Source organism: Alligator mississippiensis, chromosome 11 (genome assembly GCF_030867095.1).
Source record: "Alligator mississippiensis isolate rAllMis1 chromosome 11, rAllMis1, whole genome shotgun sequence".
NCBI lineage: Eukaryota > Metazoa > Chordata > Crocodylia > Alligatoridae > Alligator > Alligator mississippiensis.
In genome coordinates, this window is record NC_081834.1 from 12,999,724 (window position 1) to 13,022,724 (window position 23,001).

The window sequence follows — 23,001 nt, forward strand, 5'->3', positions numbered from 1 at the left end:
GCTTTCCCTTCCTCTGCGGTTGAACTTACTGCTGTTCACATGAGACATGGGGACCTGGCACACCAATGCATCTCCCCAACATGTGGGTAAATGAGCAGAGATGACAGCAGTGGTATGAAATCAATATCTGCGAGGGCCAATCTTGGCTCATTCCTATCAAGAGCCTCCCACAGTCAATGTTGCTTTCTGAGCTAACATTTCCTGATAGCTCAGCCTGGGAGCAACACCCTGAAAAGTGCAAATACTGGGTCACCTTGGGTGAATAAACAGGAGACGACACACCAAGAATCCCCCCGTGAAGTGTGAGAACACTAATCCTTCCAAAGGTCAGAAGTGGAGCAGAAATGACAGCTTCAGGGGCTTCCCATTTACTTTCTCTGCCACATGCCATGGGAGATTTGTTGGAAAGGGAATCAGCAAGGTTAACAGGCCCAGAAATTCACCTCCCTTAGTTGCTGTGTTGGATATTTTCAGTCCTCGCCATGCATCCCTGAGACGGATGATGTATTCCTGACATCCAGGAGTGGGGGTTAAGGCCCCATGAGGTCCTATCCAAAACCTTGGCTGAGTGCTTCTGCCCCTTGCAAAGACCACAACTAAGTGTGCACATGTCATGTCGCTGTCACTGCAGTGATTTCTCAGCATCCTTTTGATAGAGAGATACTGAAAATTGTGTCCTGGGAGAGTGTGCCGGCTGCTCTGAGCAGGGAGAAAGAAAGAACTTGCTTCGAAAGAATGAAGCAGCTGTGAGGTCTTGGGGAGATAGTGTTTCAGCACCTTTAAAAATGTGTTAGCTGTGCTGACTAGCTCTAGACATACCCTTGGGATTGTCCATGACCAGCAAACATAGTTGGAAAAATTTTGAGGAAACGTTCTTTCATCAGAATTTGCTGACCTGTCAAAACCAGCAAACTTTGTAGAGACGGTTGGAATTGGACAAAGCTCCAGTGAAGCTCTGCTGCTAGCAAGGCTGACCTTAGGAACCTCTCTGGTTCCCCACCTTCTCCCATGCATGACTTTTTGGCAGTCTACTGGATGGGCTGTTGGATTGCCGAGAGCCTGAAAGGCCTGGGAGCTCATGTCTAAGGGCCCATACTCATGGCTTCTTGTCAGGGAGGGCCACTGTAGTCTGCTCTGTATTCCTTTGTGAAGAATTTGGAAATGAGTTTCCTCACCAGTTCAGAATAAAATCATATTCTTTTTCTGTGAAATGAGGGCATCTTTTTCTGCAGGGCTCTTGTGTGAATTTCCATCTACCTTCATGTTTCAGTTAAACTACGCTGGCTAACCTGACTGCACACCTGGCCTGTTGGCTGAGTCTAGACACCTTCTTGGACAGAGCTGGCTGCCATGAGAAGGGAACATGTTTTCTACCCTATGTGAATAAGAGGAGAACTGTTACCTTTCCATACCACATGCCTGCTACACTTTAGCCTCATACCATGGCTCCTGCATGAATACAAACGCACCCATTCACAACAAAACTCCCTTGAGCTGGAGGATAGACTACATGACCTCGTAAGGTCCTTCCCAGCCCTACTTTCCTATAATCCTATAAATATCACTCCAGTAATCTGGGTGCATGGTTCATTTTAGCTGTATCTTATAAGATTTGATCTCCCCACCTTTAGGCTGAATCAAGAATACTCATATATGATCATGCACTTCACAAGCTTTTGCAATGGGGACCGAGGAGATAAGGAAGGGGGGTCTAATAAGCATACCTATGGACCATGTTATGGGAGCATCTCAAAGACCTTTACAAATGCTAATGAATTTAACCTGACAAAATCCTTGCAAGGTAGTGGATGGCTTGTCTACACTTGAAATCTAATTTGGATTAAGGTAGACTGAATGTGAAGCAAAGTAACTGTTCCTGAACATGCACATGTGTGAGGACTCTGATTCTGCATTTAGCCTCCCTTCTGCCTGCTTAGTTCAGCCCACTTCTAAATGGAACTCATTTTCCAAAAGACGAGTATCTACAAGTTATTTAGGGGTGTAGGTTGTAGCCGTGTTGGTCTAAGGACACAGGCAGACAAGGTTCTTTGGGTGAATCTGGTATCTTTTATTAGACCAACTTAAGTAGCTGGAGAACAATTTTTAAGCAAGCTTTAGGAATGGCAACTCCTCCTTCCACATGTAGACAAATTATCCTTACTCTTCTTTCAGAGATAGGGCAAATGAGGTAAAGGAAAGCTGCCCAATATCAGACAACAAATCAGTGGAAGAACAGGGAATAGAAACCAAGTCTTCTAGGCTGTTGCTCTAACCGCAGTAAAACCTTCCTTAGAGTCGATTTCAGGATTGTCTGTTCTCTCGCTCTTGTTCTTAACAGCTAGAGATCTAGAAATACATATTAAGATTCTTGTAGCTGAGTCTTGTAAGCATGTCAGCTTAGATGATTTTTCTAGCCTCCCTACAGGAATCTTGGCTAATCCCACAGAATCTTATAATGCCCTTCAATCATACATGAGGAAACGGAGCAAGAGCCGGTTTGAAATGCAGCAGTTTTCCTGTTATTGCTTCTTACAGAGCACTTCAGCCTGTTCAGTGAATGCCCTGCTGGACTAGTAGAGTGCTTCAACCCCGGCATACTTCCACCCAGGTGCTGCTTAGTCAGTGGCAGTAACCTTTTATTTGGGCTTCTGCACTTTCCATTTCTCCTGTTCACTGGGGGGAAGTAAGCATCCTGGATTATAATAAAATATCATTTGAATGTTGCACTTCCACACATTGGTGTCTTCGTGGTGCTCTTTGCAGCTTCTGTTCATAGCTTGGGGACTGGGTCACAACTTGGGTACTACTGATGGCCATGGTATATCTTAAGAACCTAGATGGATTGCTCATAGCTACATTTGCTTTGCAATCTAATTCTCCCCCATGGACACGGTGGCATATATGCACGATGACTATGAAACTCCAATCTGTTGGTTTTCCGTAGTTTGCACATTTAAATTGCTAAGTATTGTGCTGCTGTGCAAATGCACCAGCTATTTTGTTCTCAGAGCTGAGGCCTCCAATCTAGGATACTCTCTCTCTCTCTCTCCTGATAGGACTTTACTTTTATTCTGGCTTGTTTTCTTTTCCTTAATCAAATGTAAAATCTATGGTTCCTCTTTTCATAGTGGGGAAAAGGGAGAAGGTAGGGGGAATAATAGAGGTCTGGGATGCTCTTTCTGCATGGAGTGTGTGTATGTCATTGAAAAGGACCCTCTGCCCAACCAAAGTGTATTAGGACTCTTCTACCAGGAGCTCCTGCAAGTCTTCTATAATAACTGGGAGGTTCTAATAGGAAAAAAAAAATTGGGGCCCTGCAGGAGCTTAACTTTGTGGCTAAGCAGAGTGTGGTATACTGATTCAATACTGAGCCCAATGCCCCCAGCACAGTAGTGCTAGAGGAAGTTGTACCATAGGGAGGTGTATGGATGGCTCACTTGAAGGCACTTTTAATTTTTGAGGCAGTATAGACCCCAATGCCATAGTGTGGTGCTAGGGGACGCTGTGTCCTTTGCATGAGAGATGCCAGCAGATGGGGAGTGAGCTGCAGGAGCAGATGAGCTATTAAAAAAATCAAGATTCTGTTCTCCCATACAGACTTTTCTACTGTGGTAAGAAAGAAAAGAGAGGGAGGGAGACAAAAAAAAAAAAAAAGCAAACAAACAGGGATATATAAGGCATTGAAGCTGCACTGATTCTAAACAGAACATTGTTTGCATAAGGCTCTGGCAGCTCTTTGAGGCTTTCAGGGAAGTGACAGTCCTAATGTCTGGGGGTTCGGTGCAATGGGAAAGATGCTGCTGAAAGGCAAACATCTTTGAATGCCGTTCTTCATTGGTGCCTAGGATTGCCTGGCTAGCAAGAGCCTGGATTCTATAGTAACTACAGTGACCCAGATCCTGAGAAAGTGCTACCCCAAGGAGTCTCTGCCTTTAGCAACAGCAAGCAGCTCCTTTTCCTTCTCTCCACCTGGGAGCATCAGCTTTCAATCTCCACGTTCAGGGCCTGAAGGTAAATTGCTGAATGATGATTTGGGGGAGGGGGTGAGGAAGGAGAGTGATCATGGGGAGAACTGGAAGGTACAGGGTTTTGGGGAGGCGGCAGGGAGGCTGCAATCCAGTCCTGCACTTTTCATTAAAAAAAATCCCTTGGTGGCCTAACTTATCGTGCACCAGAAGTGGGTTTGAATCCTTCAATCTAGTCCATTCTTTAGGACCAGAAGGTGCTGTGCAGAGAATGGATGGGAGGCGGGGAACATGAGATCAGCTCCTTAGATTGCTTGAAAGTGGCAAAAGGGCATGGCCTTGGCACTGAGGAAAGTTAAAAATATCTCCCTTTTCAGTAAACAGGCACTGCCGGCCATCAGCCATTTTCCTCCCTAAAAGAAAAAGCAGGTAGCAGGCAGGCTGCATGAACAGACAATATGCAAGCAACTAGGACATGCATTTAGGGAGATGCATGACATACATGTAATAGGAGCGCCCAAAGAGGGAGCAAATATGTGCTTATCTAGAGGTCTGAAATCCTCCTACTGCTGCCCTTCGTGCTGCATTCCAGTATTGTTGTGATATCTGATGTCTTTTTTTGGCCTGTGCAAAAAATGTAAGCAAATTTTGCAATAACTTCTTGGTGGCTCCAAATTCTTGGCTCACCTCTGGAGGTGGTGGTGTTTGTTGTGTTCCCCCACCCCATTTTCATACCATGGGATATGTCTCCTTTCCTCCAAGCCATCCTGCTTTCTATAATCTCAGGACATGAACATCGTACAAACCTCACACCCCATCTGTCCAGATAACCACATACTGCTCTAAACCTGAGCCCCCCAAACCCAGCTCAAACAAACAATACAACCTGTGATCCAAGCAGACAAGAGCTGGTTTCTCTATGAGGTCCACCAGGGACTTCACCATTGCTATTGATTGTCCATAGAAAACTGTTTCATACTACAGTGTTGGGTTGCTGTGTAAAACGCCTAGCCTGGATATGTACGTTAAGAGTATCCCCTAATGTGATTGCAGCCAAACTATAACATCATCTGATTGCTTTACAATACAATATGTCACTGCATCATGGTGATCTTTGACTAGGAGTTGAAAAGCAGTGATTTTGTTGAGGCCAATACTGAAAAATGGAGGAGACTGAGGCCACACACATGCCACTGTATCTGACTCAGCACTTGGGATCTGATATGGATTCTGAGTTTTGCATTCAGCACTGTGGTAGCTTGTATGTAGATAGCCTCCTATCACACACGGGTCTCATCTTTTTCTGTTGGAGGATGAGAGAAAAGAGGTATTCAAATGGAGGCCACCTGCTCCACTTCTTTTCTACTTTTACAGATGAGAGTGAAGAGGATGGTGAAGAAGAGGTGGAAAAAGACTTTGATAATGATGACCCGGAGAACAAGGAGGAAGTAGGTATATGAACAATAGCTTCTTTTAAAACCCTCTGTGCACTGTGAAGGATAGCTTTTCTCAGTGTCCTAACTTGTGCCCTACTGACTGTTTTCATCTGAAAATTAGGGATGGTCAATCGATTTGTTAGGACGAAGGTGCATTACAAAGTATTTACTTCTTTGTTTGGATGCATTTAGCTATTATTTTTCTTATGTGACTGGTCACTTAACCCATAAACTAGTACCTTCCAGTTGGGTTATGAAATGGAGGATGGAGAGTGAACTTATAGTCTGGATATTTGTGTGAAGAATAATCTCATCTTCTAATTTTCCTGATACTTATGTGACAAACATTTTATAGCTATCTTGGAGGCATTGATGCATTATGACTAGTGCTAACTTAATGAACTTAGCACAGGACTTTCAAAGGGAAAATATTTGTGACTCCACTATTTGATCAGATCTACCAAAACTGGAATCCTCATGGGACTCAAATATCCAGGCTTCTTACGCATCCTTCCACCAACCCAAACCATCGATGCGTCTCCCAACTAATTCCACCTAGTGCCCTAAACTGACAGGTCCTCCAAATGGAGCCCCAACACCCAGCAACACCTCCAGGGCCTGCTACTGACTCGCCTGCAAAACCACCACAATTTCCTCCAATGCAGCTGCAGCTCCGGATTTGAAATGCTGTGGACACCCTTGCGTTCGCAGGAATTTGTTGATAAATAGAATCATTTCTGAAGTTGTTATCAAAGCAAATTGCTTTTTTGCTGTGGTTTGGCAGTGCGTGCTTGCTAACAGCATACTGGATTATTTGAATAATGCTGTCATGTAACAGCCATTCATCAATGCCACTTCTCTCCCCCCCACCCCCTCCCCCACATTCATTCTTTCCCGTTCTCTTATGTGATGGCTGAACACTTGGCACCATGTGACGCCGAGTCTGGTATCTGATGTGAAGGGGTTGCACATCAATGCACAATTGCCTTTGGATGTGAAAGTTTCAGATAGGATCCTTATCCTTGTTTCTCAGATAACTGCAGATCCAGAAGATTTTCTTTCTTTTTCTTTTCTTTTTTTTTTTTAAAGGGAGATTAGAAGATTGGGTAAGACCCAAAACTATCTATCAGCAGCATACAGAAATATAAATAAAGTAATGGCAGTGAGAAATTGCTGCTTGATGGTTCAGCGATGTGGGTGGGATGGGGTTGGGGGCTTGTGTTGAAAGGCAGGGGCCCTGAAGGAGAGCAATGGGGGCTAAGGAGATTTTGGCTTGAAGTAAGAGGCAGACCTCTAGAGGCTGCTAAGTCTCCTGGTAACCAGCCAGACTAATTGTGCCTGTGATGTGCTCTGGTATTTTGTTCAGTCCAAATTACTTGGTTGTTGGGTTTCTGAATCAAAGATGTTTCCTTGTGACCCTGTGTGTAATACCTGATTGAGAGGGGTTCTTGGTTGCAATAGGATCCTATTGTGGTTTTGAGGTGAATCACTTTCTGGGTGTCCCAAGCCAAAGGGCTTAATTTTTAGCAGATGGGTCTCAGAGCTTTCTGAAAATTGGGACTCTTTAAAGGGTCTTCATTTGGTCACCCATTACCTGCTTTTGTCAATCTAGTCCAGGACTTCTGAGTTGCAGACTTTTGGTTCCTTATAAACTCTTAGGCAGGTGACTCAAACTCTCGTGCATCTGTTTGTCCTTCCATAAAATGGCTTTATTTGCAGTTGTTTACGTGGCAGGGGAGATCCTGAGACTCATTTGCTATGTAGCGTTGTAAAAAAATTAAGGCTTGACGTGACCTCGAGACGTCAACCCCTGCTCAGAGCAGGATCTTGTCTGTCTAAACCATCCCTGACAAATCCTTACTTAACCTGCACTGAAAAGGTCCAGTGATGGCGGTTTCACAACCTCGCAAGGAAACACATTCCTCTACTTTAACCATCAGGAGTGTCATATGTCTAGCGATTCTTAGGTGAAAGGTACTATACAATGGGCTTTGTTGTATAATGATCGACTGCAGGGCAATCCAAAGCGTCTCAGTAACATCTTTAATTTATTTCCTTTCCTCCTCCTGCTTTTGAAGGATGATGACCTGGAGACAGATGTGAACAAACTGAGGTCAAGGCCTGGTCTTGACAGGCCAGAGAAGGAGCTTGCACAGTATGAGGCAATGTGTCCTGAACTTTCCCATGACTTTCAGGTAGGAATACATAAAGGAGCATGCAGTACTGGAGGTGGGAGGAGGTAACCATGCAGACTTCTTGTAAAGTGAGACACTGGGTAGCTGAGGGAATCAAGGGATTGAAGTTTGAGACAACTGTCTGTAGCCCATTGGCTTGATTCTAGCCCAAGGTCAGAGAGACTGCCTTTGTCTGTGGCATGGGGCATGGTTCAACCCTTGGGATCAACCAAGCATATTTTATCTGAGACTAGGCCTGTTCAGTTTAGAAAAGAGATACTTGAGAGGGAACACAATAAAGGTGTACAAAATACTAAATGGTGAAGAGAAAAATAATAAATCCCTATTCCCTACTATTTCTCACAATGCTAAACTGGGGTTCATAAAATGAGACCAGGCGGTAGAACATTTAAAACTGAAAAAAGAAAGTTTTTTTTCCCCACTGTGTGTGATTAAAGTGTGGAACTCATTGCCGCAAGATGTGGAAGCTGACACTTTAGGTTCAAAACGAGATTGGACAAATTCTTGGATGAACGGTGCATCAGTAGTTACTAAACATGGGGGTGAGGGGCACAGCCTCGGAAGCAGCACTTCCTAGACCTTACATGCTTGAGGCTGCAAGCGGGAGAGGAACAGGGGAAAATCCTTGGTCGTACCCTGTTCATGCTCCCTTTCAGTATTGACTGTCTGCCATTGTGTAACACAGGTTACTGGGAAAGAGGGACTTACCGGTCTGACCCAGTAAATGGTAGGTCTTATGGACTTATGTTCTGTTCCAGAATCCCCTGCTGTGGCAGAAGGCATTGGTTTCACACTAGTCTCTTCTGCTCGTTTGTGCTCTTTTCCCATGGTGCGTTGACGGTTTCTTTTTATTAGGTGTGTGAGAGGGGCTGCGGTGGACATAAGAACATAAGAAATGCTGTATTGGGTCAGGCCACAAGTCCCTGTAGCTCCGAATCCTGTATCTCTGGCAGAGACAGAGGATGCTATGAGAGAGAGTATTTATGCAGGGCCTATTTAGACTGATGTGTCCTCTGCCCCACTTCCCTTATAGCTGCCAGCATCAGGACATCCTAATCTGAAGGTTGCATCCAACAAGTGGTTTTTTTGGACAAGTGGCTGCCTGTGAATCCAGGAGACTAGTTTTGATGGCTCAGAAAGCCCCTTCAAATTCTATGTTCCTCTGATGACTGTTTGGCGGCACATTTTGCTGGGTCTCAGCTGACTAAGCCCTAGTGCACCTAGGAAAAAATTCACATTCACAAATGGACATTCATTTGTATGCTGTGGGAGGGGTTTCAACAATGTGGTTTTTGGTTTTTTTTCATAGATTTTCATAGACATAGATCTGGAAGAGACCTCATGAGATCATCAGGTCCAGCCTCCTCGCCATAGGTGGGGAGTCAGCTGGAATAAAGTGACCCCAGCAAGAAATAAGATGTCAGTCTGACTGGGGCATGGAGATTAAACCACTTTAGCAACCACTGAAACAGTTGATGTAGGTCAGAGGTGTTAAAGATACAGCCCAGGGGCCAGATTCAGCCTGCTGAGCCCTATCATCCAGCCCCTGATGCTGTCTGTGGGTCTTGAGTAGACCCGCAGGCAATGTGGGATGTGCTGGATGGCCCCACAGGTTAGATGTCCAGGTGCTCCAGTACCATGCTACATGAAATACTTACCCCAGTACCTGTCCACTCCATGCTAGATCCAGCGTGCATCCTGGAGTGGCCAGAGCAGGTGTTACACAAAACACAACCCTGGAGTGACCAGAGTGGGTGCCGTGTGTGGTGCGGTCCCGCTTTGGATCCATCATGGAACAGATGCATATGGCATGTGAGCCTGGTCCTTGGGCCCAACCCAGCCTGTGGACGAGCCCTGTGCCAGCCATGGACCCATGGGCTCAGATAAGTTTGGCACCCCTGCTTTAGGTCATGGCTGAAGCACAGCAAGGGGGAAGCTTTCACTACCTTTGGTGCAAGGGCATACAGCTCTAGGTGAGAAGTGAGGAAGAACATTATGCTCCATGTGAGGTTCAGGGAGGATTTAGGGAGACCGATGCAAACTTGAACTTGCAAAGGGCACCTGGGTTAATGTACTTCCAGCACGTAGAATGCTGCAGTATTTGCAATGACTGCAAGTAGCAAAGACCTTGGCTTCACATTGCAGTTCTGTCTCTGAAAGCAGGGAAAAGAAGAGTGACGCTTACTGAATTTCCTTCCACAATTTCCTAACACACTCTGGAATTGGCTTGAATTACCCATCCAGTAGCTGGCTGAGGCTGACCGTAATTTGCTTCTGAGTATTGCTCAGAGTGTAACTTGAGGGAACAGGAGTGCTGGCAGGTGGTCCAAAGCTTTTGCTCTTCCCTATGTTACGAGAGAAGCAAACTTTTGGGAGGTCTATACGTTTAATGTTTTTTCCTTCTACCCAGAAAGGTTTCCCTCTGGAAGGAGGCACCATCTGTCTTTATTTCTTTTCTTTATTTTACTCTTTGAAGGAGTTGGAATCGGAGTCTGAAGATGAGAGAGGCTCAGAGGATGTGCTCAGGAGCCTACCATTCACTCACCCTCGAGTCATTCCAAGTGCTGCTTTCATGCAGCAGCAGTGTGGCAGAGGAAAGGACCAAAATACTAAGGGGCCAAGGCCAGAGCCAGCTGAAAGGGCTTTTAAGGCTCCATTGAAGGGCCCAGAGAAGGATGGGAAGTGTATTAGTGCTCAAACCACTGAAAATAAAACCACTGGAGATTCAGCCCAAAATGCAGACGGCCTATGTGAAGAAAAAGGGTCAGCAAGGAGTTGTGGCCTAATGCTGCGTCCTCTCCCAAAAGATGCCTCCTGGGATGCAAAAACATTTAACGCTCAGTGTGTGAGCTACTGTAGTCCCAGCCCTGCTGGGGAAGTGGGAGACTTGGATGTAGGAAAGGGACATCTGGAGAGACGCCAGGGGAATATCCCGTTCCACAGACCTCATCTCTACATGGCTAAGGCCGGAAGCACCAAGTCCGTTCCGGACTACACGTTTTTGGCATTGTCTGATTTCTGGGGTCATGAACCCCCATCTTATTGCCAGTCCATGTTGGAGCGGAAATATGCAGTTCAAAGGTGAATGTGTTTATTATCATCATGCAGGCTCTCCTGAGCTGGGTATATAGGGGCAAGATTCTTGAGGTATGAAGGAGTCTTATATGTCACTCATGTCTTACTGCCTGGCTGGTGGTAGGTATTGATGATCAAAGTTGTACTGAGTTGCCTAGGTCTTTGCAGAATAAGTTTAAAGCCATACAGGGAGAGCATTTGGGTTACAGGACTGTTCTTTTCAGATTTTTCTCTTGAGGTTGGGGAGACCGACATCTAAGAGTCTCAACACACAATTACAAGTCAGAGGCTTATTTCTTGCCTTTGCCACTGATGCCCTGTCTGATTGCAGACAAGTCTTGTTGTACTGCATGGCTTCTGTGAATCTCTGCGACTCCAGAAATACTCACCTGCCTCAGTGCCAAGCGTTGTTATCCTCACTTCATTTAAGTTGTTCAGGTGGCAGGGAAACTTGTATTCTGGAACTGTGTTAGAAGGGAGAAACCTCTCTCATAACTACTTTTTCTGTGGCTTTATGGATAGTCATGTGCTGTAACCTCACAAAGCATTTTTCTAAGCAAGCACAAGTAACTATTAGCAGAGTCCAGGCAGGCTGAGACAGGGGTGAGTCTGTTCTCTTGAACTAAGCCGTAAGGCTGAACAACACTAACAACATGGCATTTACCAAGACCATTGATATCTGTACTCTGTTGAATCTCTGCACTGTGTAGAGATGGGGACACTCTACAGTCACTAAAATCTAGCAATCCTATTCAGAATCACTCTTGCCGCCCCCCTGCACTAATGCTTTGAAAGCTGTGCTTTTATGACCAATAATAGCATGTGTAAGCATATAGCTAAGACAGAAATAATCATGTCATGCTTCAGGGTATAAGCTGATTGCTGAAAAGGTCAGGAAGGAAATCTTCCCTACATTATACAATTGATCATGATTGGGGATTGGAGAGGCCCAATTTCATTAGAACCAGCAGTCGTTAGCCTCTGTAGGAGTAGTGCTATAGTGTTGTTGCAGCTGTGATGGTCCAGGGAGTGTGTGAGAGGAAGGGCATTTTTAAGCCTGAAAGCCTACCTAGCATCTCTCCTAATGGTCTAATAAAAGATATCACCGGACAAATTCTCCTTCTCACAGCATCTGTAGGAGTCGGGATTCTGTGCTAAATAAACTGATAGTTTGGTGCATTATGGCCAAGTCATGCTGCTGGCCATGCATGACTACTGCCACAGGTTGAATAAGTGGGGATTTTTGTAAATAATAAGTCATTTCACTGCAAAGATGTTTTCTGGTCATGGGAGTTAAGTAAAAAATTTCACGTGGAAAAACAAGCAGGTGAACTACATTTAAAAAAAATATAATTAGCCTTAGCATAATTCTATGCAAAAATCCCCATCAAAGCCCTGGAAAAAAATTCATAAGCTTTTTCTAGCTTCAGCAACAAGTATCCCATCCCCAGAGAGACTCTCTCTCTCTCCCTCTCACCCTGTGGCTGTAGAAAAACTCACAATTTTGTCTTTCTTTTTCAGGGCCAAAATATTTGATGATATCCGTCGCCTTATCCAACCAGGTGATGTGATAGGCAGAGTTGTCTTTGATTTAGAAGAGCCCAGGTAGGTATGCCTTGTCGTATGCTACTGTTTATATAAATAACAGATCAGATGACTGGTCATGTGTGTAAAAACAGTGGGTGTCTTTACATGTGCTCTGAGCTGGAGGGGGGTGGCACTTTAATTAGAGCATCTCTGAGAACCACTCTAATGAAAGCACCCACAGCATCACGTGTATTCAGCGTCTTGTGCTTCAGAATGGTGGTGGGGGCATTTAACTAAAGCTCATTTGACAAGCTTTAAAGGGATGCTGCATGGGGATGCTGAATACACATGACATGGAGGCTAGTTTAATTAGCACACATCAGAGAAGATGTCCAGCACGTGCATAGGTGCTCAATGAGCCTAAGAGCTAGGATTCGGTATAAGAAGCATGTTGAATGGGGAGCTTCCTAGCCATAGCTTGGGAAAAGGAGGAGTTACTGAAACTACCCAATTGTGGAGGAAAATCAAACCAGATGCTGGGTTGTTTTTAGGAGAGCAATGGATCGTACTATTACTGTGTGCAGCAAGCCACTTGTAAGACCTTACCTTGGACACAGTAGTAGGCACAACCTCTAATACTTAATTACTGCCCTTGAGAAGAGACAGCATAAGGAAAACCAGAGAATCTCAAATCTGCAAAAGTAAATTTCAGTGAAAGATTTGTGGATTTGAAATTATTGTTAGGATAAGGGGAGGCAGGAGAGCTAGAGGTGGCCTGGTGAGGGTTTTCAGGGAGAGGATGTCAAAGTGACTTGGGCTAAATGAAAGGGCTCCAAAACAGGGCATGATAGAAGCATGGGAGGAATGAATGGAGAACTTGGGAAATGTCACCAACAAACTAAGACTGATGTTCTGGGTTCGCTGGCTGTAGGTTGGCTGACCGCTGGATGCTTCTAAATGTCTCCTGTCTGTAAAGCTAAATCAGTATACAAATGGTACTGGGGCAGTTACTTCTCCTTTAGAGTAAGGTGTATTTCTGTATTTTGTTTCAGCCCTTCCAGTTTAGATGCTCCAGATTGTCTTAAATTCTTCTCCAAATTTGAATCGGGAAACCTTCGCAAAGCCATACAAGTGCATGGGTAAGTAGCACCGATGCCAACAGTGCCTGTGTAACCTCTGGTCCTACTTACAATATTCACTAAATGAAAAGGTGAAATGCTGGTGGACTAAGGTGAAATGCTAGTGGACTCTGAAACAGTTAGCAAAGGGGAGGGAAGGTATATAATGTGCCAAGACTTGAGTCACATGAAGCTGGAGGGAATGAGATACTACAGTGCAAAATGGTTTAATGCTGTGCTAGGGTGGACACAGGTTCAGTGACATGTTTTGGTACTTCTGGCTTTGATCGAACCATAGAGCTGGAAGGACCTCAAGGGTCCTCTGGTTCAAACTCCTTCATGAGTTAAGGCCCAGCATGAATGATGGCACCCTCTGATTTGCCCATGACTGGGTTCAGCTTTGCTATACAAAGCTCAGTGACTGACATTTGTCTGCAGCTGCAAATTCATTATCTCTCACCCCATTCCTGCCATTGGCCCCCAACTCCATTTTGCATGTTTTGCTTTCCAGGTTTGAGTATGATTTGATTATGAATGCTGACGTGAACAGCAGCCAGCACCACCAGTGGTTCTACTTTGAGGTCAGCGCCATGAAGTCGGCTGTTCCCTACCGCTTCAACGTTATCAACTGTGAGAAGGTCAACAGCCAGTTTAATTACGGTACGAACCTTCGGAGGGCTGGATTGGTTCCTTGCCATTCAGAGGATAATGGTATTGATTTCAACCTTTCCACGTCCCTAAGACTTCTATGCAGAAGTTTTGGCCTGCTTACCTAGCTGTGGTGCCTTCTGAGCCATAAGAGCAGAGGTACCACCCTGGGGCCTTTGGGGTATAGAGCTTGCCTCCTTTCTTTCTTTTCTCTCCTTCCCACCAGAATTCAGTAGACTCCAGCTACAACCTTTCCTCCTGCTTTCAACTTCCTAGGGACTAAGGCTCCCTTCCTCCCCATAATCCCCTCCTTGGCTTCTGGGTCTTATATTGCAGTCTTCTGAATGAGTGGGAGCAAAGTGGGAGTCTCTTTGTGCTCACCCTTTTCTTTAAAACCAACGCAAAGGGGTCATCAAGGGCACTGAGAGGTGGGCCTACCATCCACTTAGGGTTGGGGAGAGGGAAGTGGCAAGTCAGTCAAACTATTTTAGGATTAGAAGTCAAGAGTTTGGAGACTAGGGTATGGAAAAATGAGCCTGCGACAGAAAGGAGGAGGATCTACTTGGGCTGAGTGGTGCAGAAGTGGAAAGAGTTTATGTGATTTGAATAAATTTGGATAATCCTGCAGTAATTATTCCCAATTTTGGAGGCTCACCTAAAAATAAAATCTGACCTTCAGACCTTCTGAGCTTTCTGTCAACATTAATAATAAAATATTCTGTTCAGCTCTGCTAATAGCTTGGTTCACGAGGAATGATGTGGTGTTATAAAACAGGCAGGCAAATTCCAGCTTTCAGTTCTTCTACAGGTAGGAGGCTAAACCTTCAGCTGGCATAAGTTGGCTTTAGGTCCATTGGTTTCTGTAGAGCTATTCCAATTGAGATCAGCTAAGGACCTGGTCAATGAAAGAAAGTTTAATCAGTACACAATACCAAACAGTGCATTCCTTTTGAACCCCCATGGATACCTTCACAAATCACCAAGGCAACTATCCCAGGATCAATGTACCTCACACAAATAGCAAGGGAAGTTAGAAAGACTTGACACTTGTGTTTATGAGGATGGCTGGGTGAGCAGTAGGAAGGACTTGTCCTTTACCCCGAAGGACCATGGTTCAGTACTGATATAGATCCCACATGAAAATGAATTTTGCATTGTTTTTTCATTCCACTTCCCTGAATGGCTAAACAAATTGGCATGACTGGCAAATTCAGTACCTAGCAACAACCTGAGAGTGAAGCAGGTCATGGGAGGAAGGTTGTTGGACCTGCAATGGTACCTGTTGAAGCTTATGGTATAGTACCTAGTGATTTCAGTGCTGTTGGCTTAGTCCCTTACTGGTAGAAGACTGCATGGCATCTACCTTGATAGAAGTTATGTTTTAAAGATGTTCCCTAATAGGAGGCTGAGGGATTGGGAATGGGGAGATGGTCCCTCAGGCAGCAGCTAGCTAGTTGTGTAGTAGCTGTTAATCAGAGAGACAGACAAAGGGTCTGCAGATATTGCATATGCTCCACAAATTAAAGCATGTAGTTCTTGTTCACATATGCCTGTGGTTGTTGAACCTGATGATCACTACAGCACCTACCTCTGGGACTATAGCCTGTACCTATCCTCTCACTCTTGTGAGCTTTAAAATGGACGAATATAGAATGAAGAATGCATGTTTGGGAGGAAAAATGTGAAAACTGTCTTATGTTCCAGAAGCTAAACCAGGATGTGATCAATATGTGTCACTGGCTGCTCAGGATATCCTTTTGTGGGTGGCTTCTGCTGCTTTTAGAAGGCATCAAAACCTGTCTGGCTTTGCTGAACAAGGCTCATAGCCCAACCAGCACTGTGTGTGATGTTCATTTCCTCTCTGGATTAGAGTTGCTGTTTTCTCATTACCTTTCTCATGTCTGTTCCTGGGCTAAGATTCATCCTAGTTCTCCAAACATTCCTGGTCTCTTGTGACCATGGCATGGGTGACAAGATTGTACAGCCCTGGCTGCTTCTGTGTTGTGATGTTCCAGCTGTCCTCCCCGTCAGCTAGATGGCACTCTGTAATCTTCACGTCGAAGATGCATCAAGGAGCAGTAGTACTCAGCCGTACTGATAATCAGAAAGCAAATATCCCTCCCTTTCCCCAGAATGTTTTGAGCATTGTCCAAAACCCAGTAAAAATGGCCCAAAATCTGAAGTTCCCACTGGGAAAATTGAAGCACAGTCTTTCCTTTTGTCCATCAGAATTGAATTTTTTTGCTTTGAGGCAGTTTGATGTTAAGCTGGGTCTTCCTGTGCTGCTATGGGGTCTTATGCAAGATGTAGCTCTGGAGCCTCATATGCCTTTTTTACTCCATGGGCTGGTTGGGCACCTAAGCTGCTCTAAAAACCCCATGAGGCACTGCAGCCTGTTTTTTGAGAATAGATCTGAGCAGAAGGGCATTTTGGATGTTTCTGGTACAGGAAGCAGAAGCAGAACAGTTAATCCTGGCTGCGGATGAGTTTGCGTTTCAAGTGCCTTTCCTTTCCACCTTCTGTTGCGGTATGGGACAGATCTGCCTATATTCAGAGCTGCACTTGGCAGCTGTTAAAGTGCTGGTGAGTTGTACCAGAGGAATCCAAGGGCAGCAGGAGGAGGAGGAATGGAAAGGTTTTATGTAAGTTGCTTTTGGGGGCAGAGAAGGAGGGGGAGCAAATAAGCCCCCAGCATTACTGACCCCAAGGGATGCCCTGTAAATCTTGGATGCGAGCCCCTATAGGCAATGAAACAGATGTAATGAGTACCCTGGAGACAGGCCAATAGAGTGAGTGAGGAAGAGAAAGGCAACAGGTAGAGAGGGAGGTTAGAAATCTGGATGGGAAAAGAGCTGTGGAGCTCTTCACGAAAGAGGACAAAATATTTGCTGTAACAGGAGGGCAAAGCTTGCCTATAGAAAAGGAGTTTTATAAAGATTGATTGGTTCAACTAATTGGCCTTGTGCATCTATGGAGGTTAGTGCTTATGGTGTAAGTAGCTGGTCATTACGGGCATGTCCACACTGCTTTCCCAGTGCTCTTGAGGTAGCTGCCAGGAAGCACAAGCCTGTCTGCCCTTGCACATGCCAGGTGTGTCAAGCCCAGAAATGATGTGTTGAAGCCACTCTAGGGGCATATTCTTTTGCCTTTCAAAGGGACAGAGCTCTGAGACCTGCAATATAACATATAGCACCATGACAGCTATCACTGCTATAGGAACTTATGGGGCACCCAAGAGCAGATGGCTCTAAGGGAAGCATATTTGGCCTTCTTCTGAAGCATCCACTGCTAGCTGTTGTTACCAAAGGTTTGGTATCAGATGACACATTGCTCCTCCACCCTTATGGCACGAGTTTGAATCCCAGACAATGAGATGCCTACTGATATATTCTGATGCATCAGAGAATAGCATACCAGACTGGACAGGCCTCTTTTGCTTTACTCAGTCTTCGCATAAGCAGAGCGGTTTGAAGTCTCCTGCTGTGGAGTAGCCAGTAGGGGAGATCTGTTCTTGCCGTCTCTCTCTTTCTGGTTCCATCTCACCATATTTTCCCATAAACAGTGGCTGCCTCCAAATCCAGCACAGGATTAGAGGGAAAACATATATGCCTGTGCTAAAATCTCTGCTGTGGGAACACAGACAAAGTAATGATGATGTGTGTTGTATTCCCCCTCCCCGCCCAGCTGAGGAAGCCATGTCACCTGAAATTGCCTTTGTTTTATGTAGGCATGCAGCCGGTCATGTATTCAGTGAAGGAAGCTCTCCAGGGCAAGCCTCACTGGATTCGGGTGGGATATGATATCTGTTACTACAAGTAAGTGCATCAGTGGCGCGTACCTGTTGGCTCCCCTTCCCTTCTTTCTAACCATATTTATGTTGTTAACCTTCAGCTGCCAGAGCTTCCACCTCTCTTATACACGGTCTCAATTTATGCCAGCCTGCTGTGTTCTGTGCTTCCAATTGCAAGGGTCAATTGTGAACAGGACCCTTCTTTAGCCTCCCAGATGAGAAAGAGGGCATGTGGCATGTCCCGTCTTCTGGTCTGAAGTGGGAAGAGAGAAAGGGGGGGGGGGGTGTAGACAAAATGGGGCCACCCTGAAGCCCTGTTCAGGTGCACCCAGAAGTGCACAGGTGTGGTACCCATGGCTTCTATGGGTGCAGTGGAGCCCCAGTCCAATTACTGGAGAGATGGAATAGAAGACCTGCCAGTTTTTCTCTTTCATCCCCGACTTGTATCATTAGTCCTCCAAAACAATGTGCGGCAGCTGAATGCAGCAGAGAGAGGGTTTCCCAAGAGACTGAGTCACCCATGTCTCACCAAAGGGTGAGCTGTGATTTTTAGGTGGTTTCACTTGGGTGTTCTGGAGCAGTGCCCTGCTCTGCTCTTCCCGTCTGTGCCAGGGTTTCTCCTGAAATTTATGCATCATGTAGGCCAAGTTCAGTCTTGGCCTGAGCAACTACTAGTCCCAACTGATATCAGCAAGAGTTTAAGCTTGGCCCTGTATATTAAAATTAACTCAAATGCGGCTTGATGTAGCCAGTAACCACCTGGTGCTGTGTTGACATCAGAGGAAAATCAGCTCTTCTAGGTACAGCCTAGGATGATATATGGAAATGATCCCAGAGCAACACTGCAAAGGCCTCTTGAGTTGGAAGGACCATCACTCAACTTAGCTGTGAACTTGGTGTTCTGCCCCCCAAGTGGCAGACGTCTGCTGCAGACGGTGCTTCCTGGAACTATATCGCTGCCTTTGTGCCTTGCCTCGGCACCAAAAAATAATTGGGACAGATTTTAAATAGTGCTGTTGTAGCTAGAGCTGTCTCTGCTCTCTGCCTGGCAGTAGTGTCTGAGGGCGTTCTGTGGTAGGACCTGCCTGTCATTCCATGGCTGTTCCCACTTTATCTAGGTTTCTTGGACCGTTTCTGCAGCACTTTACAGACTCTGAAAAGCATCAGATCAAGCCCCACCTTTAACAAGCATTCAGTGATGACTGTGCCTTGTAAAGGACACTTGAGTCCAGCAATCTTATTTTACAGGTGCAAAATAGGCACCTCTGGCTCACCTATATTTCGTGAGTGGTCATCACTGTCAAGGAAAGAAGCACAAGGCTTAGGACTTTGTAAGTTCAGAGAGAGGCCTGCTACAGGTTTCCCACTGCTTCCAGAAAGTAATCAACAGCACTTAATTGTCAATTGAGAGATAGGGCTTGAAGGGACATTGATGGCTGGAATAACTGGAGTGACATGGACCAGAAGGTGATGGGCATTGGCAGAGCTAGGGGATGTGTGGGACAAAGTTAAGGTAAATTGAAGGAATGTCAAGGTCTAAATTGGGGTTCACTGAAGAGTAGCTAATTTAGGGTTGTCTAAGAATGAAATAACTTTGAGTATTGCACGCCAGAAAGTAGGTATATCAATCGAACTGTATGGGAATCCCAAGACAGGAACAATATAAAATGCTATAGATCAGAATGGAAGTGAATCAATAACACAACATGATTAAATCTTATGTAAATTGTATCTAGGGAGTTCAGTGTTTTTAGCTAAATTAAATGGTTTTATCCTGATTTTTATTGGCCTGAGAGCAGGGGAGCATGGCATAGATTGCCTGAGTCTTTCCAACATTTGAGATCTTTGATTTTCCTAACCAAATAGGTCATTCACCACATATTCCTCCATAATGGTGGTGGTGATGTTTATGATTATATTTGCTTTACCATAGGACACAGGATCCCCAGGACCACACTAAGCAAAACATTGTACAAACATAGGACAAAAATATGGTGCCTTGCCCTAGGTATTTTATAATAATAAGGCAAGAGCAAAGTGTGGATACAGATATAGGGCATACAAGCTAACAGTGAGATAATGCCAGTTAGCATGAGAGGTGATGGTCTCAGCATACCAACTCAACTACTAAAAGGCATTTCCTATGTCACAGCATATAGCAATCTCTTCCTTCTGTGATTGCATAGTTTGGATGCTGTTTGAAAAACCTCATGAAAGAACCTTGTGTTTTCGTTGGGGTTCAAACTTCTGGCATAGATAGAGGCTTAAAAGTGACTGTTGTCAGTAGCAAAAGCAGCACCGTCATCCGTCCCACCAAGTATCACTGTGGTTACAGCTATGAAAGTTACCCCCTTTCAGGAGAAACACACAGCCCCAAAATCAGTTCTTGGCAGGAGAAAGAAACAATAAAAGCAACAAACCTAACTGAAATAAATAAATCTTTTTGGGAGGGGGTTAGGGGTTAGGGTCAGGTTATCTCCTTTCTAACAGATGCCTTCTCAGTAAGGGCTTGCATACCCATCTTGCTTTCCCCTAATAACATTCTGCACTGATCTTCTTCTATCTAACCTCTTCTGCCTCTGAGATTGCTCCCTTCAAAGCTTAAGAGCTACAGACAGATAGCTGGCCCTTGCATGCCTGCTGCCTTTGGATTTTGTGGCATGGCCTCCTGCGTGTGAGATAGCATAGGTACCAACAGATGCAGGTTATGCAATGCTTATGTGCTGATTACAGTAATAATAGCCCCTAATGTCATTAACAAGGCAGCAATTGTGGAGTAATTAAATAGCAGCTGACTGGTAAGATTAAGCCAAGGGTGTGCAGTTAAGTTCCTAATCATATTTTAGACCAGAATCTTATCAAGACAATAAGAGAGCAATGTATTGTTCTGGAGTATGTGTTGTTTTACATATGTACTTTAAATGACATGTCAATATATATTTGCAAGAGATCTGCCTATCATCTCTTTCACCTTCTGTTCTTTCTAGGTTCACATATGTACAGCCATGTACACTCTCTTTCCCACTCATTCTTCTTCTTTCACTGATATCAGAAGAGCCCCCAGGCATAGACGCTTGTAGTGTGGCAGACTGCAAGTCACACAACCATGTCTGGAGCAATTGTGGGCATCCCCAGGCTGGTTGAAGAGGGAGTGCAAGTGAGACAGCCTGTTTAGTGTGTTTTGGTGCAGGGACCCCACATCATCCCTTAGTCCCAGAGTTATGTTCATGGTGGCAGGAAGTGCATCCAAATCTCCCTGCCTGCGATTCCAGACTTTTGAACGGAGGTTGGATATTCATAAATACGGGGAAACTCAGAGGAGGTAACCCACCCACCTACCCTGGATCCCATAGTCCCTCAAGCTCCCCATCTCTGATCTAAAGCAGCCTCGGAGCTGAAGGACAGTGGGAGGGGAAGGCACATATACAAGATGTCTGTGTAATACACATTGGCTGATCTCTCCTGACATTCATCTTCACTGGTGAGAGGAGATGGAATAGCTCACTCATGAAGATGAATGTCATAACACAGCTCTGCCATCATGTACCTTTCCCATATATCTCATGAGAGAGATTTTATGTTATGGAGAATATTAGCAATGCTGCTGTCAGAAGGAATCTTGGTGACAATACTGATCTATTTTATTGCCTCCCTGGGAAGTGACAGGATACACCCATGATAAACAGAGTTATTGTTATTATAAGATTATCTAATTCACTTGCTGTGTTGGCAGGTGTTTATAATATGCACAAAATAATATTCCTTTCCAGCATATTATTTAAAGAACAATGGTAACATATTGAGTTGGCGAGACAGTGTTTGTACATTCAGTTCAACAGTTCATTCTGAACTCATTTTCTAACCCCAAGTTTCCTGGCTGAGGGTGGTAGTGGGATAACAAACCTTTTGTTTGTAGGTCACCAGTTGGAATCCTACAGAGTTCACTACACATTAGTCATTACCGATTACCGAAGCCTAGATGGTAGGTTGGTAGCATATGTGGCAGGAGAATACGGATTTCACCTCTCTTTGTAAGGCCATGTGTTCACATTATAAAAATAACCATTGCTTTTGGCATTACGTGGCCTCCTTATTGGTTTCCAGGAGAGAAGCAAATGGTTAAATATGACCTGAAATCACATCTTCCCTTTAGCCCTAAGGGTAGTCTCTACAGGCACTTTTAGATGTGCTCTGAAGGTTGTGGGGAGGGGAGGAGTGGGGGGGCGGCGCTTCAATTAGAGCGGCTCCAAGAGCCACTCTAATTAAAGCACTGCCACATCTCCTGTATAAGCATCCTCATTACACGCGCTTTAGTTCAAGCACCCCCACCGCCATTTTTAAGCTGATACATGAGACCCAGGAGGCAGCTGGAGCGCAGCAATCACCAGGCTCTTGCAGACTTGGTTAACCGAGTCTGCTCTGACACGCTGGAATTCCAGCGCATTGGAGCACCCTTGGTGCTCGTGTATAGGCATCCTACAGGATAGCGTGGGCATAGGCCCTACTGCTATCTTGGTAATAAAAACCATCCCTTTTGAGTCAGTTGATGGAATTGCTGCTTTCAATGGGATTCAAACTCAAAGAAAAAAAAAAGTTGCCTTGGCAGGCTAGGCAGGGCCGAATGGGTATACCCATCTTGCAGTCTTAGGTTTTGTGGCTGTGCTTTTCATTACCACCTTTCCAGATTATCACCTACTCGTGGCAGGGTAGCTCCTATAAAAAACCACAATGTTGCTACCTCCCAAGTAAGGCAACTATAGGGTGCCTCAAAACCCTAGCCCACAATGCTTTGTGGGTATACCTTGATTGGAGAAAGGCTAAGGGACATCACCCTAACAGAAGTGCACCCTCGATGAGGCATTAGGCAGTCAGCAGCAGTTCTTATTTGTTGCTCTCTGGCAGAAGCTGCAACCATCGAGGCCCTGAACATCTGGACGCAGTCTGGCCTTTGGATTCTCAGTTGGGTCCTCCAACCACAACCCCGTCTCGGTGGTCTGAAGGAGGGATGGTAGGTCTTGGGCAGCCTCCGCTCCTCCATACTCTTGCCTAGGCCTACACGTTGAAGGTCTTGGCAGGATTCATCAGACATCTGACTAGACCTCTTATGTGTACACCAGGATCCAGAGGAGCGACGGCTGCCTGCCCATATGTAGACTGAGACACCCTCTTTTTCCTACATTGCTAAAACAGTTGGTGTCACATACCCTCACAAGCACTGGAGATGCAGGAACAGGGCTTGCAGGGAAG

General features: G+C 45.1%; 1 protein-coding gene across 1 annotated transcript in view; it reads left to right on the forward strand.

The window, feature by feature from the left end:
- AGBL1 (AGBL carboxypeptidase 1) overlaps nucleotides 1-23,001 on the forward strand; it is a 393,910-nt gene that overhangs the window by 55,179 nt on the left and 315,730 nt on the right. The window contains exons 7-14 of the mRNA XM_019477387.2: nucleotides 3,846-4,011; nucleotides 5,340-5,413; nucleotides 7,480-7,596; nucleotides 10,073-10,677; nucleotides 12,193-12,276; nucleotides 13,251-13,337; nucleotides 13,828-13,976; nucleotides 17,692-17,779. Coding sequence (XP_019332932.2) covers nucleotides 3,846-4,011; nucleotides 5,340-5,413; nucleotides 7,480-7,596; nucleotides 10,073-10,677; nucleotides 12,193-12,276; nucleotides 13,251-13,337; nucleotides 13,828-13,976; nucleotides 17,692-17,779 — 1,370 coding nt within the window. The remainder of the gene's footprint in view (nucleotides 1-3,845; nucleotides 4,012-5,339; nucleotides 5,414-7,479; nucleotides 7,597-10,072; nucleotides 10,678-12,192; nucleotides 12,277-13,250; nucleotides 13,338-13,827; nucleotides 13,977-17,691; nucleotides 17,780-23,001) is intronic.